General features: G+C 37.9%; 2 protein-coding genes and 1 pseudogene across 4 annotated transcripts; 1 reads left to right on the top strand and 2 right to left on the bottom strand.

The window, feature by feature from the left end:
• Positions 1 to 1,009: 1,009 nt before the first annotated feature.
• Positions 1,010 to 1,607, bottom strand: LOC148878631 (cation/H(+) antiporter 21-like). Its single transcript, XM_088972961.1, has 2 exons — positions 1,517 to 1,607; positions 1,010 to 1,446 (listed from the first exon to the last, which is right to left on the bottom strand). The coding sequence occupies exons 1-2, from the start codon at positions 1,605 to 1,607 to the stop codon at positions 1,010 to 1,012; spliced, it is 528 nt and encodes a 175-aa protein (XP_088829087.1).
• A 1,283-nt stretch (positions 1,608 to 2,890) lies between these two features.
• LOC148878632 (alcohol dehydrogenase class-3) lies at positions 2,891 to 9,706 on the top strand. 3 transcript variants are annotated; one of them, XM_088957619.1, is made up of 10 exons: positions 2,891 to 3,126; positions 3,246 to 3,996; positions 4,172 to 4,308; positions 5,109 to 5,155; positions 5,243 to 5,568; positions 6,912 to 6,994; positions 7,089 to 7,164; positions 8,337 to 8,494; positions 8,793 to 8,954; positions 9,339 to 9,706. In XM_088957619.1, exons 2-10 carry the CDS (start codon positions 3,963 to 3,965, stop codon positions 9,450 to 9,452), a joined length of 1,137 nt encoding a protein of 378 aa, XP_088813745.1. In that variant the 5' UTR covers positions 2,891 to 3,126; positions 3,246 to 3,962; the 3' UTR covers positions 9,453 to 9,706. The 3 variants fall into 3 exon arrangements, with proteins under 3 accessions (XP_088813745.1, XP_088813739.1, XP_088813753.1); XM_088957613.1 differs by having other exon boundaries at positions 2,934 to 3,996; XM_088957627.1 differs by having other exon boundaries at positions 2,934 to 3,996; positions 9,088 to 9,649.
• A 1,350-nt stretch (positions 9,707 to 11,056) lies between these two features.
• Positions 11,057 to 11,849, bottom strand: LOC148878633 (UDP-glycosyltransferase 92A1-like; annotated as a pseudogene).
• Between the last annotated feature and the right edge of the window lie 2,193 nt (positions 11,850 to 14,042).

A 14,042-nucleotide genomic window follows, 5' to 3' on the forward strand; every position in this document is an offset into this window, starting at 1 on the left:
ATATCTAAGCTTGAAGACATATATAGATGGAGAGAAGAAAGCCTCAAATATCATAGTAGATAGTCAAAATTAAGAGGAGATTCAATACATAATGAGTGTGAGGTTGATATATAATGGATTCAGTTCCGTTGTCATTTATCAAATAAATGATAAATCATTTATCAAATTAATATTTTTTGTCTTGATTTGTGTGAGAACCATTTATTGAGGGAAATTTCTTTTTAATATTCCCCTAAATACCAAAGCATTTTTTTTCCACTATTCAGTTTATATGGTGCCTAATGGCACCTAACTATCAAAAGCATTAAAAAACGTTTTCAACTATTTTTCTGTTTTCAAGATAAATGATATGCAAAATGTTTATTAAATAAATGCAAATAGAATTAAACAACCTCTAAATGAAGAGATCAAATTGAAGGGAACTTCAATGGATGCTTTTGCTTTGGGAGGAGCTTACATTAAATGGAAATATATTCTTAAAAATTGAAAAATAACCAAAGGCAAAAGAGCTTTTTTTTTTTTTTGTCTAATTTAATAGCAAAACATCAAGATCATTATATAAAATACAAATTTATACAATACAAATGCATACAAAATAATACAAACTACAAAACTCTGCACTCTTACCCAAAAAACCTTAGAAAAAATGAAATTTCAAAAGTTTAAAAAGTAAGTTTATAAATAGGGTCTAATAGTACAAAGATAGTACTTTTAAATAAGGTAGTTTTTTTGCCCTTATATAATAACTAAAATAGGGTAGTTTTTCCAAAAATAATATCAATAAAGGGCATTGAACAATGTTGCTCATCTTCCTCCTCTCGCCGGTTTTGTTGAAACAATTCATACATCGTAAAATCAATAGTAGCCGATAAGACATTGAGAATTATACTCTCTTTCGGCCCTGGTTCAGCTCCTTAGAGCGGGCCTTCTCAGCTTGACCTTCTTCCTATATACAGGCCAAAATGGTGCAAGACTGACGGTAGCCAAAGTTTCTCAAAGTTTGGTTTCTTCATTTAATTACTGGATCGGAATTCACCGCTTCGCATCGCTGCACTACCAACAGCGAGAAAATTTTGGAAACCAAGTTTGATGACAGAAGCTTGTCGCCAAGAAACTCGAGCTCCGTGCTCTCCCTCGAGTCAGCCATGGTGGTCCTATGTCTTCTTCCCACCATGATAAGGTCGTAGTCGTCCTCCAGAGATCCTATTAGAGGAAGCACATGCCCCTCATCCGCCACGACCGATTCATGGTACAAGACAGATTGCTTGTTCATGCTCTTAAATTGAAATTCGAGCAGAACTGACTCATTAAGCTTCTTCTTAGCCTCATAATCGTCACTGTCGTCACTGTCGTTCGATGACCGGAACCTTATCACGGTGATGCTCACACCTGGGTGATATGACATGCGGTTGGCATAAGCCAGTGTCTCACGGTCGTCGGCTCCGCCTAAGAAATAAGAATATCAACAATGCCTTATAGGAGAAGTGTTGGGTAAGCACGACGGGTCGCCGGTAACCGTGGTCGACAAGGATCCCCACCGAGCAAGGTGCACTGACGAGTACGTTTAGGTTAAGGTTAGACAAAGCACTGCCCCTCCCAGCAGCCATGTTGGAATAGTTCTTCTGAAAAGGATTTGAAGGGGTTGCCTCCGAACCAGGTGCTTCCGGAATAGATCAGGGCTTTTGGTTCACATATGACTTCATGTATATCTATTTCCGAAATACTCATTCCATGGACGAAGGGTTTATATTGTGGGTCGACATTCTCTCCCTCTTCTCGCCTTCCTTTGCCCTCAGGTGATGCACAGGAGAGACAGAGATTATTGGATTAATGGAGGAGAAATGGGTAGAGGAGCTGTGTGTTTGATCGGTTCGGTAAAAGATAGACGTTGATGGGCGGAGGTGTCGCCGGAGGTGGGCGGAGACGTGTCAGAAGCGGCGGCAGACGGCTCAGATGAATAAGGTATAAGAAGAAGATGAACAACAATAACTTTATCTATTTTTATATTATTTTAAAAAAAATTAATTTATTTTTAGAATTTTATTACTTTTATTAATAATAGGGCCTAAAAATTGTCTAACATGATTGCTGACATCATCCATACCTCTTCAACAAAATAAAATAAAATAAACGGACCCTAAATCCGGATTCCCGAATAATAGGACACCAACATACATTCAAATATCGATATATTTTAAAAAGAGCACGTGTGTATGCAACATGCAAGTGGGCTCTACGAACCGACACTTGACAAAATGATCTTAACCACAATCCTTTTCCTATTATATTATTAGCCGCTCGATCATTACTTTAAAAGGTAGATAACGGATATGATTATATGAACCGTGGGTGAGTTTGGTGATTTAATATAAAAAAGCAAACATCGTTTCTGCATCTGCTGGTATCAGGACGCTACCAACAAGACAGCCAACTTGAAGATAGCTCGCCACCTGTCTTAATACGAGTAAAGGTTTTCACACGTGCGGTATAGATACGACTCTTTTCCCTCCCAAGTCCCAAGTCCCAAACCTTCTTCCGCAATAGGAGCTTCTCTGTGCACCCGAAGTTTGGATTGTGTTCCCTTCTTCGCCAACGGATCGACGGTTCAACCATCCGGGCGAATAGTTGAACTGCCCGGATTGACCGGTCAATGATCAGATCTACTTTCTCATCGTAAAACAACGGTTTGGAGGTTGACTCGAATCGGTTTTATGACTGAGTTAACAGGTCCGATTGGCTGAGTCAATGATCAGATTCAGATGATTAAAAACAGTGGTTGGGAGGCTGACCCGAATCGGTTTTATGACCGAACTAACATATTATCGGTCCGATCGACTGAGTCAACGATGGGTTGAGACTTGGGAGCACTGCAGAGAGTGTCGACACTCTCGCGTCATTTGCCTGTAAAATGTGGCAGCTGAAACTCGAAAAGCGGCAATCCAAACCCTTGGATTTGTAAAAACTGTTGTCAATCATTACACATCTCAATTCTTTTCAATACTGCTCGAACCCCTATTCCCTCTCTGCATCTTCACACACTTTGATGGTTTTCATCGTCCCGACTCATCTCTTCCTTGATTCGAAATCCGTCTCAGTCGATACGCTTCCACCATGTCACTCACGGAGGTTAGGGTTTCCGGATTTAATTCACAGTACATAGTAAACCGACTATTAGTTTTCTCAGTCTCCAGTTCATTTTTTTTTTCTTTATACTTTTTTGAATTTAATTTTATTCTACCGCAAAGGTTTCAGAGGAAAAGTTCAGGATAGACAAAATGCCAAAGATGGATTCCCATGGCAAACCTTCGAAGGCCTTGTCGATAAGCCTGTTTTTGGCGACGACGAGCTTGACACATTCCGTTAAACTCCGTGCGAGCTCTTGAATTGCTCCACTGTGAAGCTCTTATACTGGATTCCAGCGACAAGATAACAGTTTTATAACTGTTTCTTAACGTTTTCCGTCGTTTCTTCCTTCTTGGTTCGGTTGATAGCCGTGCAGACTGTAGAACTGCGGATTGAAGGGAAATGAAAGATTCTGTGTTTTGTTGGAAAAAAGTGGTTTTGTGCCTGAAAACTGGTGCTGTGAAACTCGTCAGGGTTAGCTTCTGAGAGGAATGTGGCTGAGACTGAGACCAAGACTCTGAGAGGGGAGGCTTCCATTACAGAGGAGGAAGGTTTACTGGTAGGATTGTGTCTAGACCGCACATATGAGGACCTTAACTCATGTTAGGGACAGGTGGCGAACTGGCAAATTGTATCTAGCAATGTTGGTAGCGTTTTATCTTACACAGGACGCTACACCCGAGCGCGGATATGCTGTGCTCACGTTTTGCTATGTTCCCGATGTGCGGCAGTAGTGTGTTCAGGCTAGGCTATAGTACAGCCGCACATCTTAAATAGCGACTTCTGGGCTGGTGTGGGTAAAGAAAAACGAAGCCCAAGAAACCTAGTGCTCTCCATTCATGGCGACTCAAGGCCAGGTCATTACCTGCAAAGGTACTCTCTCCCTCTTTCTCTATCTCCGTCTCTGTCCCTGTAACATTGTTTCCCTAGTGGATAGATAGATGGATCCATATCAGTTCTTCTTGATCTGTGAGGAAATCTGTTCTGGCTTTGATTACGTTCTGATGGTTTCTGTACTGTCTGAATGAAAACGAAAATGGGGAAACAGCTGCGGTTGCATGGGAACCAAACAAACCATTGGTGGTCGAAGATGTGCAGGTAGCTCCGCCTCAGGCCGGCGAAGTCCGAATTAAGATACTCTTCACTGCTCTATGCCACACTGATGCTTATACCTGGAGTGGAAAGGTAATCTACTTAATTTCTTCTTTGATGCTGGCTATTATAGATCGAGGTGCCTAATGACTAATGTTACAATGTTTACTATTTAGCAACATAGTTTTGTAGATGTCATCTGTTTAGTGCTCTCAAAGCGTGCTGGGTTCCTAGTTGTGTTACTCTTCAGTATCAGCTTTGTTTTTTGTTTTTTTTTTTTGGAATTTTACTGAAAACTCAGTATAAGAATTCTTTTTGGTATTCTGTTTCTCCGTGGATACACCAACAATTGAGTTCACAGTTGAGTTCCTGGTAATATATTGCCTCGCTCTTACTGTACTTTCTGCTAGATTTTATATCCAGTTCCATATTCACTATTTACTCATGGTTGCAAGGAAACCTGTTTCATATGTGGGAAACATTATGAAACGTGGAAGTTGTAGGGGAAGGAACAACAGTAGAAACAGATTCAAGTAGATTTATCAATATATGGATAATGCTTGGGGAATGGGGATTAAAGAACTTCAGGGTATTGTGGAGGAAGTTGCAGGAAAAAAGGCGCTTCCTCTACTATTTCCAGTGTTTTCATTATGTTGAGTTGTTATTATTGTTTCTTGCTTTTTTTTTTTTTTCTGCTGCCGTTGAAAGCTCATTTCTTGGATTTGCTTTGTGAATTGCTCTGTGCTTTTCCTTGTTTGTCTGGTATAGCGTTATCAATGCTTGAATATGTTATTTTGCAGCCTACTTTCTCTTTAATTGTTGGTTTAAGTATTATTAATTTTCGTTAATAAATTCTATCACGATTACTCTGTAATAGTTTATTTGCTTTGCAGGATCCTGAGGGCCTTTTCCCTTGTATTCTTGGTCATGAGGCTGCAGGGTATGTCCTGTTCTTGTGTCAAGTAAAAGTTCCATTTAACTTGATCATTTTACTCAAAGAAGTTGATGTTTGAGATTTTCCATGCAGGGTCGTGGAAAGTGTTGGTGAAGGTGTTTCTGAGGTTCAACCAGGGGACCATGTTATACCTTGTTACACTGCAGAATGTAGACAATGTAAATTTTGCAAATCAGGGAAGACAAATCTCTGTAGCAAAGTGCGGGATGCTACTGGTGTTGGAGTTATGTTGGGTGATCGCAAGAGTCGTTTCTCAAAAAACGGGATTCCTATCTACCATTTCATGGGAACCTCAACATTTAGCCAGTACACAGTTGTACATGATGTTAGTGTTGCAAAAATTGATCCAAAAGCTCCTCTAGAAAAAGTATGCCTACTTGGTTGTGGTGTTACTACAGGTTTGTCCTGTGTCTCTGTTGTAAAGCATAACCTGTGAAAATATTGCAGATATCCTCTGATATTAAAAGGCACATATTTTATCATGTCCTAAGGTCATTGTTGCCAAGAAATTAGCATTCTTTGCGGAGGGGGTTTGATGGATTTTATAGTCATTGTATTTGTTATTTGTCTTCCTTGTAAAGCATCATATTACTTACCAGGACTTAAAATTGAATGCATGAAACATTTTCCACATCCTCTGTAAGTCTTCTGGCATATGCCATTTCATTTGGTATATATCGTTGGCCATCATGATATGAACTGTCCAGCATGTGAAACTTAAGCCGAAGAAAATTTATTCATTTTTGAATGGTGATGCATAATGGTTTGTTAACTTTGCTTTCTTGATATCATTTGATGATTTGAAACATAACTTTTGTCATTTCCATTCTGGGTCCCATAATTAATTATGTGTAAATACTTAAAATACACACACACACAACTTAGGAATGTACATGAGGTGTTTATAGAAATTTCAATTTAACCAAATTTGCACTTAGCTATAAGCCAACCAATAAAAAATGTTTAGCTATAAGACATTGGCTGGAGTCAGTTACCATTCTCTATTTTTCTTATGATTAATTAAGTGTAACAAATGTATGAATGCAAACCAACATCACTATATGATTGAGGGAAAATAGATTGATTTTAGAAAATGGGCATTATATTGGTCAGTTGCAGGATATTGCTGAAATGTAAAAAAGAGAACAAGAATAGAAGATCCAAGTCATACAACCCCTAAACCTGGATTCGAATTTATGGATACTTACTTTTATACTGAACTGTACAGTTGCCCCAAACCTGGTGCCTTGTATAAAACCTCCTTACCTTTTCCCTCTCTATCTAGACTATGAGATCGGCTTCAGTCAGTGCAATGCCCGTTCCAACAGCTTTTACACCCTTGTATTGGGAATATCTCTGTACCTATGTGCTTTATTTCATGGGGAGATACTCCCAATGCAAGGCTGCTAGAGGCTGTTCGAACTGTGTGAGCATGGGCTTGCACTGACTGAAGCCAAATTCCTAGACTATCATTCCTGTTCTTGGCAGACCTTGGAATTCACCTGAACAAGCACCTTATTCTAGACGTCTATTGTCTTGCTTCTTTAAAATGATGCCAATGTATCATTGGGTCTTCAGTTTGTGGGAAGTTATCCACCCTGTTATCCACCTAAGGTCACCATCAACTATTAGGTGGTCCAGGCCTTGGGTTGACATAGGCATTTTTTAATATTTCCAATTATATTTTAATGATGAGTAATTTTTCCTTTATAAATTTATAACTTATCTATTCTATTTTTAGGTCTTGGGGCAGCTTGGAACACAGCAAAGGTAGAACCAGGTTCCATTGTTGCTGTTTTTGGACTGGGGACTGTTGGTCTTGCAGTAAGTTGTCCAGAAACACCTCTTTGCTAGCATCATGAATCTGCTGACTGCTGTACATTCTCTAGTAAGTTGCATAATTATTATGGCTTCATAGGTTGCAGAGGGTGCGAAAGCAGCTGGTGCATCACGAATTATAGGCATTGATATTGACAACAGAAAATATGATATAGGTACATCTTCAATTTTCTTTTGTTTTCGTGGTTATTACTTATTAGCAATCAGTTAGCATTTTTGATGATCCAACAGGAGTAATCTCTCAGCTTTGAAGGTCAATTGATGGGTTATTTGAACTTCTCTTAGAAAATTCTTATATTTATACATTTCATCGTGTGTACTTATATTGTGTCTTTTGATCATTTTAGATTAGCTGTTCAAGAAAATAGCATTCAGAACAAAATTTTCTTTAGAAGTTCTTGTGTTTTCTCAATATATTATGCAAAAGAAATAAAAAATGCTGCTTTTTCCCTAAAAACCTTCTTAGGAAAGTTTTGGAAGAGTAAGTACCTCTGAAAGTGGTGAATTACCGATGAGCGATTTTTTTTTCTAAGAAAAAATAAAATATGGAAAATGAAGAGGCTCTTGTTTGTGAATGACACCTCTGTATACGTGGACCAATCTCTGTAGCTTTTCTTCTCAAAGAACAAAAAGAAAAAGAAAATTTCAAAAGAAAAGAGAAAAAAATAAATAGCTTGTCTGAAAGTAGAGACCACATGACATGGACAATGTTGTTTAAATATATAGATATTATTTTCATTTTATATGAATAATGGAGTAATTGTTGGGAAAGGGGACATTAAATATTGAAGCTAAAACAATGCAAACAACACTAGACAATTAGAATAAAGTACAATTGATTATTGCAGATAAATGATTCATGCTCAATTCTTGTTCTGATTCATGAACAATCTTCTCTAGATTGTTCTCCCTCTAAGCTGCTTGATGATGTGCTTGCTGAAGCAGTCTTCAACTATGGGCCATGGGTCAAATACTGAAATACGGAATATGGATCAAGGGGATCTTGTGTGAACATGAGTCTATGGTTGAGGGGGTTTGGCTCACCATTACTGCATTACATCTCCTTGTGTCTTAACCATATTGCAGCTTTCTGTTGGCAGTATATAGTCTTTTACGGAGTATGGAAAACTCATGGATTTTTTGATCATTTTTAATTGGCAATTTAAGCACAAAATTTTGTTCAACCACTTTGTCATTTCTTTTTTATCAACAAAAACCATTTGTTAAGTTATACCAGTTTCCCTCATTTAGTTGGTATTTGGCATTGTTCATCTGATTTAAAATGTTTGTATTTGGGTATTTTCTTATCATGTTTTGTACTTTGCAGCAAAGAATTTTGGAGTTACAGAATTTGTGAACCCTAAGGATCATCAGAAACCAATACAACAGGTCATTATGGATCTCACTGATGGTGGTGTTGACTACAGTTTTGAGTGCATAGGCAATGTCTCTGTGATGAGAGCTGCACTGGAATGTTGTCATAAGGTGAGTTGCTATAAGCCTACAACCGACTGGGTTGCTCAAGTTTGGAGATCCTATTGGGGGTTGGGGTAGAAGTTCACTAGTTAGCACATGAGCATGCCTCTAGTAGAGGTGCACAAAGGCTATACTTTTTTTTTGATCGTTCACAGGCTATAATTTTATATATTGAAGAAAAGCCACCTATGTGTGTGTTCACAGGCTATAGTTAATATACACCACAATTCTGCTCTGTTCTTTTCCTGTCTATGGTGGATAAAAGAATAATCCTTGGTGCATACGTGATTTGACTACATACTTGTAGGGTTGGGGAACTTCAGTTGTAGTGGGTGTTGCCGCATCAGGTCAAGAGATATCCACTCGTCCTTTTCAGCTGGTCACTGGACGTGTTTGGAAGGGAACGGCCTTTGGTGGCTTCAAGAGTCGTACTCAAGTGCCTTGGCTTGTTGACAAGTACATGAAAAAGGTATTGCACTATCCCTAATCTCATGTGTATCTTCCACTGGGCTTGGTAACATGCAGAATTATGCACTGAAAATTAGTAGGTTCCTGCTGTGTTACTGCTATTTATGATGTCATCTCAACCTTGGAAAAGCTAGGTGGTCGGTAAGGGTTGCCCTGGTATAGAGTTCCATGATGACAACCTGGTATGGAGTACCCTAGGATTGATGACAGCCTGCTATTATTCTGGTTAGTTGAAGTACCCTAGGATTGATGTGACATCTGTGCAAGGCAGGTAAACATATGCAGAAACCAGGTTGGTTTTGGTAGCACTGCCTGCTACTTGATTAGGGAAAGCAAATATGATGACTCTTGTTTGTTTATCCCCCTTTTTTCTTGCATATTACAGGAAATCAAAGTTGATGAGTACATTACACACACATTGACTCTTGGGGAGATCAACAAGGCATTTGATCTGTTGCACGAGGGGAATTGCCTCCGCTGTGTGCTTGACATGGCATGAAGTGTTCAATTTTACTCTGGCCTGTTATATGCAATAGGTTTTCATGTAGAAGTGATCTTGTAGCCTTATTTCCTGGCTGGATTCCTACGTTTGAATGCTTCTTGCACCCTAGAATAATCTAAGTGATCAAAATGCTTGTGCTGAATGGTTCATGGACAAACTTTGCACATGCCAATCTATTTTGTTTTCTTGTTTTCTGGACTTGTTTCTATCTAAAAATAGTTGGGGAATATATTCGAGTTTTTTCCCCGCAATTGAAAGATTGCGAAGCATGCTTTTGAAAGGATTTCTAGAACATTAGCAAATGGGTTGATTCTGAGATGTAAATGGAATTGTATAACATGGTTAGATGTCTTTTTCTGTCATCACCTGAATTGTGGTTCAGATGATGGCACTCCAAGGCAACAAATGTAGTAGCTTAGAAGCTTCAGGGTGTTAACACACTGATTTCGAGGGAGAGCCCATCTTGTTGGTCAGACTTACAGGCCAAAATGTTTTCACCAGAGCAATTAAGTGCATGGATGGATAGCAGCCGAGGTAGTCCTAAATTGACGAGTATGGGTCGAGGTTTCCTTTCATCTTTTGTGCAACAGGGACCCTATGGATTTCCTGTCATAGATCTGATTTGCATTGTTATGGACATTAAAGCATTCTCAGCAGACGATTAAAAGTGTGATGGCTTGAAATTCCAAAGGATTCCTGAGGCTCCAATGCTCCATTTGATTTGGAAGAAAAGGGCGAGAAAGATGGAATATTCTTAAAAGGTTTCACTTTCTCATGTTTGTTTTTTGAGACATCAGAATGGGCCCCCATCCCGACTTCTGAGAACCCACATCCTCCCATTTGAGGCGGGCTGGGGCACCCTTTCCCGTTCTTGCCACGTAGTTCAAGATACTTTGTCTCATCCTCGATGAAGGGGTGGGCACCCATTAATCCCTGGATTTTTTTCTATTCCAAAGTAATTATTTAAAAATTATCTATTTTGTGGACAATTTACACCGGGTATAGCTGTATAGGAATTTGGGGGTATTTTAGGAATTAAATTATAATATTTTAGGCTGAGTTTGAAAGGAGTACAAATGCAAATATATAGAGTAAAAAACTTTATATTTTGTATTATTTTGTATGTATTTACCCTGTACATGTATGCATTTGTACTCTTTTCAAACTGAGCCTTGGGGTACTTTAAAATGGAATTATGGGATCTTATGGTTTTAAGAATTTAGGGATAATTTTGAGATTTTAAATATCAATATTAAACTTAGAGATTGGGTTTAGGGAATTATATATAAAATCCCTCCCCACTCCGTCCGGAAAAAAAAAGGGTAAATTACACTGACCCCTGTAGTGTTCCGCCAATTAACTTTGAAAAAGATTTTGATTTTACTGTTTAAAATTTTCTAAATGCCTAAGCAACCCTTTCTAATTTATTTTAGCTTTTTCTCCTTTTCTGCTATTATCTTCATCCCATTTACTTTGCTCAAACTACCCTCTTCTCTCTCTGGTTAAACTCTAGAGTAAAGAGAGAGAAAATGAAGAACAAGTTTAAGAACAATAAGCAAAAGCGCTCTTACATCTCGGTCCCATCCAAGACTGAGAGTCGACTATCTGAAACACTCGTTTCCCCTAGAAACCTCAATGCAAACGCTAGTTTCCTCCAAAAATTTCGTGTTGTAAAACTGATCGACAACGTCGGCCACCCGATGATTGGCATGCCATGGCTCAAGCTTTCCGCCATTGAAAGGCAGAGGTAGATATGTGAGAATATCCACCTGGGTGCCATTTATGCACCAATAATCCTCTGTTTTGCACTTTTATTTGTTGCTCGAATCCCTTTGGCAACCAGTCGTCTGCTCTGAATTCAAGAGTTTATGTCAAATCCCACCGAAGGCCTAACGAAAAGCAATAGCCAATTCCGTCATCTGCGAAGCAGAGATTGTGTTCTGAGAACCGAAGCAGACGTAAAGAACAAAATCCGGAGGTTGCATATCGAGCCACTTGATGCATTGATCCGGGGTGGTTCTAGCGGCTGTCCGTACGGGTTTTGTTGGCCAAGGAAGAGGTGGTTGGCTCAATCGCCCAAACGAGCTGACAACTCACCCTTCCGAAATATTGAAAACCAGTCCGATCGAAGTCCTCCACCGTGTTAAACAAAAGCTTGTATGATCTCAACCATAGATGAACCTGTCTGTATGAATCAAGAGCAAGCATTGGTCCCATTAGTGTACGGTTTGGCAGAATCTGTTTCGTATTGGGAACTTGGGAGAATCCGTTTGGTAGTGGGGGAGTTGTGACCACATGGAAGTAGATGGCCATGCCATAAGCATCGCCAGCGTTGAAGACGAAATGAAATATACCCAGGTCATCGGCGACCTCAGCCGACCATCTGGAAAACATATTGGTTTCTCCGTCACCTTCATCTCTCCAGTCTCTTCTTCTCTCGCCCAAGAAGTTCTCCAGGAATGCCAACTGGTTTTTCAACACCTCGAGGTGGTGTTGGTGCTGAGCTTATGCCAACTGGTTCTTCATCTCTCCAGACCTTATGTTTAAATAACAACCCTAATTCTGATTGCATGTTAGTGCTAAGGTTCATGAAGACAAGGCTTCCTAACCTTTATTGGTTTCTTTTCCAGATCAACCTTAGCACGTGATTGTCTTCCTCTCAGAATTCCATGATACTATTTTGCATTCACATAAGCATGCTTCCTAGCTAGAAGACAGTGATGGTGCCTTGCATAATATTGACGTTACCTATTAAGTTACAGATTTGGGCAATATGACCACACCTACAAAAACCTTCATATTTTCATAATATTTTTTTAACTAAAATATCTAAATCATCTTTCCTAATCCTAGGGTCTAATATTATAGTTAAACAATAAATGGGAGAAATTTGTTCTTCCAGTATTTTTTTAAATTTATTTTTCATAATTTCAACAATATATTGAAATTGTGGATTATTTTTATATTTGGCAAAACAATCACTAATTACCATTAATTGATATGGTAAATTACAGCTAGTTGGATAATAAATTCCAAATAATTCATTTGTTGCATCATAAAAATGTTTTAAATGATCTCTTATACAGACTGCCTCAAATATCATATCATTAGGCATTTTTAAATTATAAAAGCAGAAAGAATTTGTTTGAGATATACAACTTTCTAACATAGCATAGGTAGAATTCCACCTATGCTTTACATCTAATATAAAATGTTTATATTTTAAACCATAATTTTGGCATAAATATTTAAATTCTTGTTTTCTTGCCCCTGAACTTTTTATACATATAATACAATTTCTAATTTTTAAAATATGATTTGAAATAATAATCAAGGCATCTTGAATACATAAATTTAAGATGTGACATGCACATCTAATATGAAATAATTTACCATTTAAGCATGGTTTTAATTGAGATTTTAAAATATTTATTCTAGAATCATTATTGCTAGCATTATCAAAACTAATAGAAAACAATTTAACATAAGCATGCAAAGTATTTAAAACTTATCAAAACTAATTTACCATAAGCATGCAAAGTATTTAAAACTTATTAAAACTAATTTACCATAAGCATGCAAAGTATTTAAAATACTTGTAGCAATAGCTGGGCCACTATGTGGCCATTCAAGCCTAGTAAAACTTAAAATTCTTTTATTCAAAAGCCAATTTTCATCAATGAAATGACCGGTAACACAAATATAACTAATATTAAATTTGGACGTCCAAACATCCAAATTAATTGCAACTTTAGAATTAAGATTTACTAACAAAGAAATTAAATTTTGCTTATACGAATAAAAAAATTTTAAAGCATCAGTTCTTATAGTATTCCCAAAAACTTTTTTATATTGTGGGTTTACAGAACTACACAACCATTTTTTCTAACTTTGGATCTTTAGCTAACATAAATGGTTGTTCTACATGTACAATATATTTAGCAAGTTCTTGTTTCATTTTTTCTTGTGAATATCTAAAAGTACCAAAACTAGTCCCCCTCCCAATTTGTGTTTGGGTTGTTTCTTTCGCTTCATCTTCCTCTCACTCATGTGTGAGCAGATGTCTACTCAAATGACCCGTACTACCCTTGCTACAATAACTAAAGTCTTTCCTACATTTTTGGCAAACAACCCTTTTTCCCTTCCCCTCAATATCCTCTACTTTGAAAACTTTCCAAACTGGGCTACCAAGCCTAGAAGCCCTCCTTTTTCCCCTAGTATCACTACTACCAGGGGTAAAAGTTCCACTTCCATTGACATCAAACGCATTAGTGCTAACACTAATATTATCGTGATGCGATTGAATGTCATCCATGGTGAACATGTTGGGGAATCGATTTTGAGAAGGGCCGACCATTTTTTTTAATTCTAAAAAGATAAAAATTAATCTAATTTGACTTACTCAGGTTGCCAGTTTAAAATCCCAACTTGATTTCAACAGTTGAAGCCTTTCAACGTCCAATCCTCTCGAATTGAGATACTTGAGCTGATTGAGCAAGCCTTCTTCTTGTTGAAAGTTGAAACTTCGATAAAGTTGAGACTTGAGAATTGGAGAATGCAAAATCAGACAATCAATTAATCATAATT

This window comes from Nelumbo lutea, chromosome 1 (genome assembly GCF_056320005.1).
Source record: "Nelumbo lutea isolate HS-2025 chromosome 1, American lotus-T2T, whole genome shotgun sequence".
Taxonomy (NCBI): Eukaryota; Viridiplantae; Streptophyta; class Magnoliopsida; order Proteales; family Nelumbonaceae; genus Nelumbo; species Nelumbo lutea.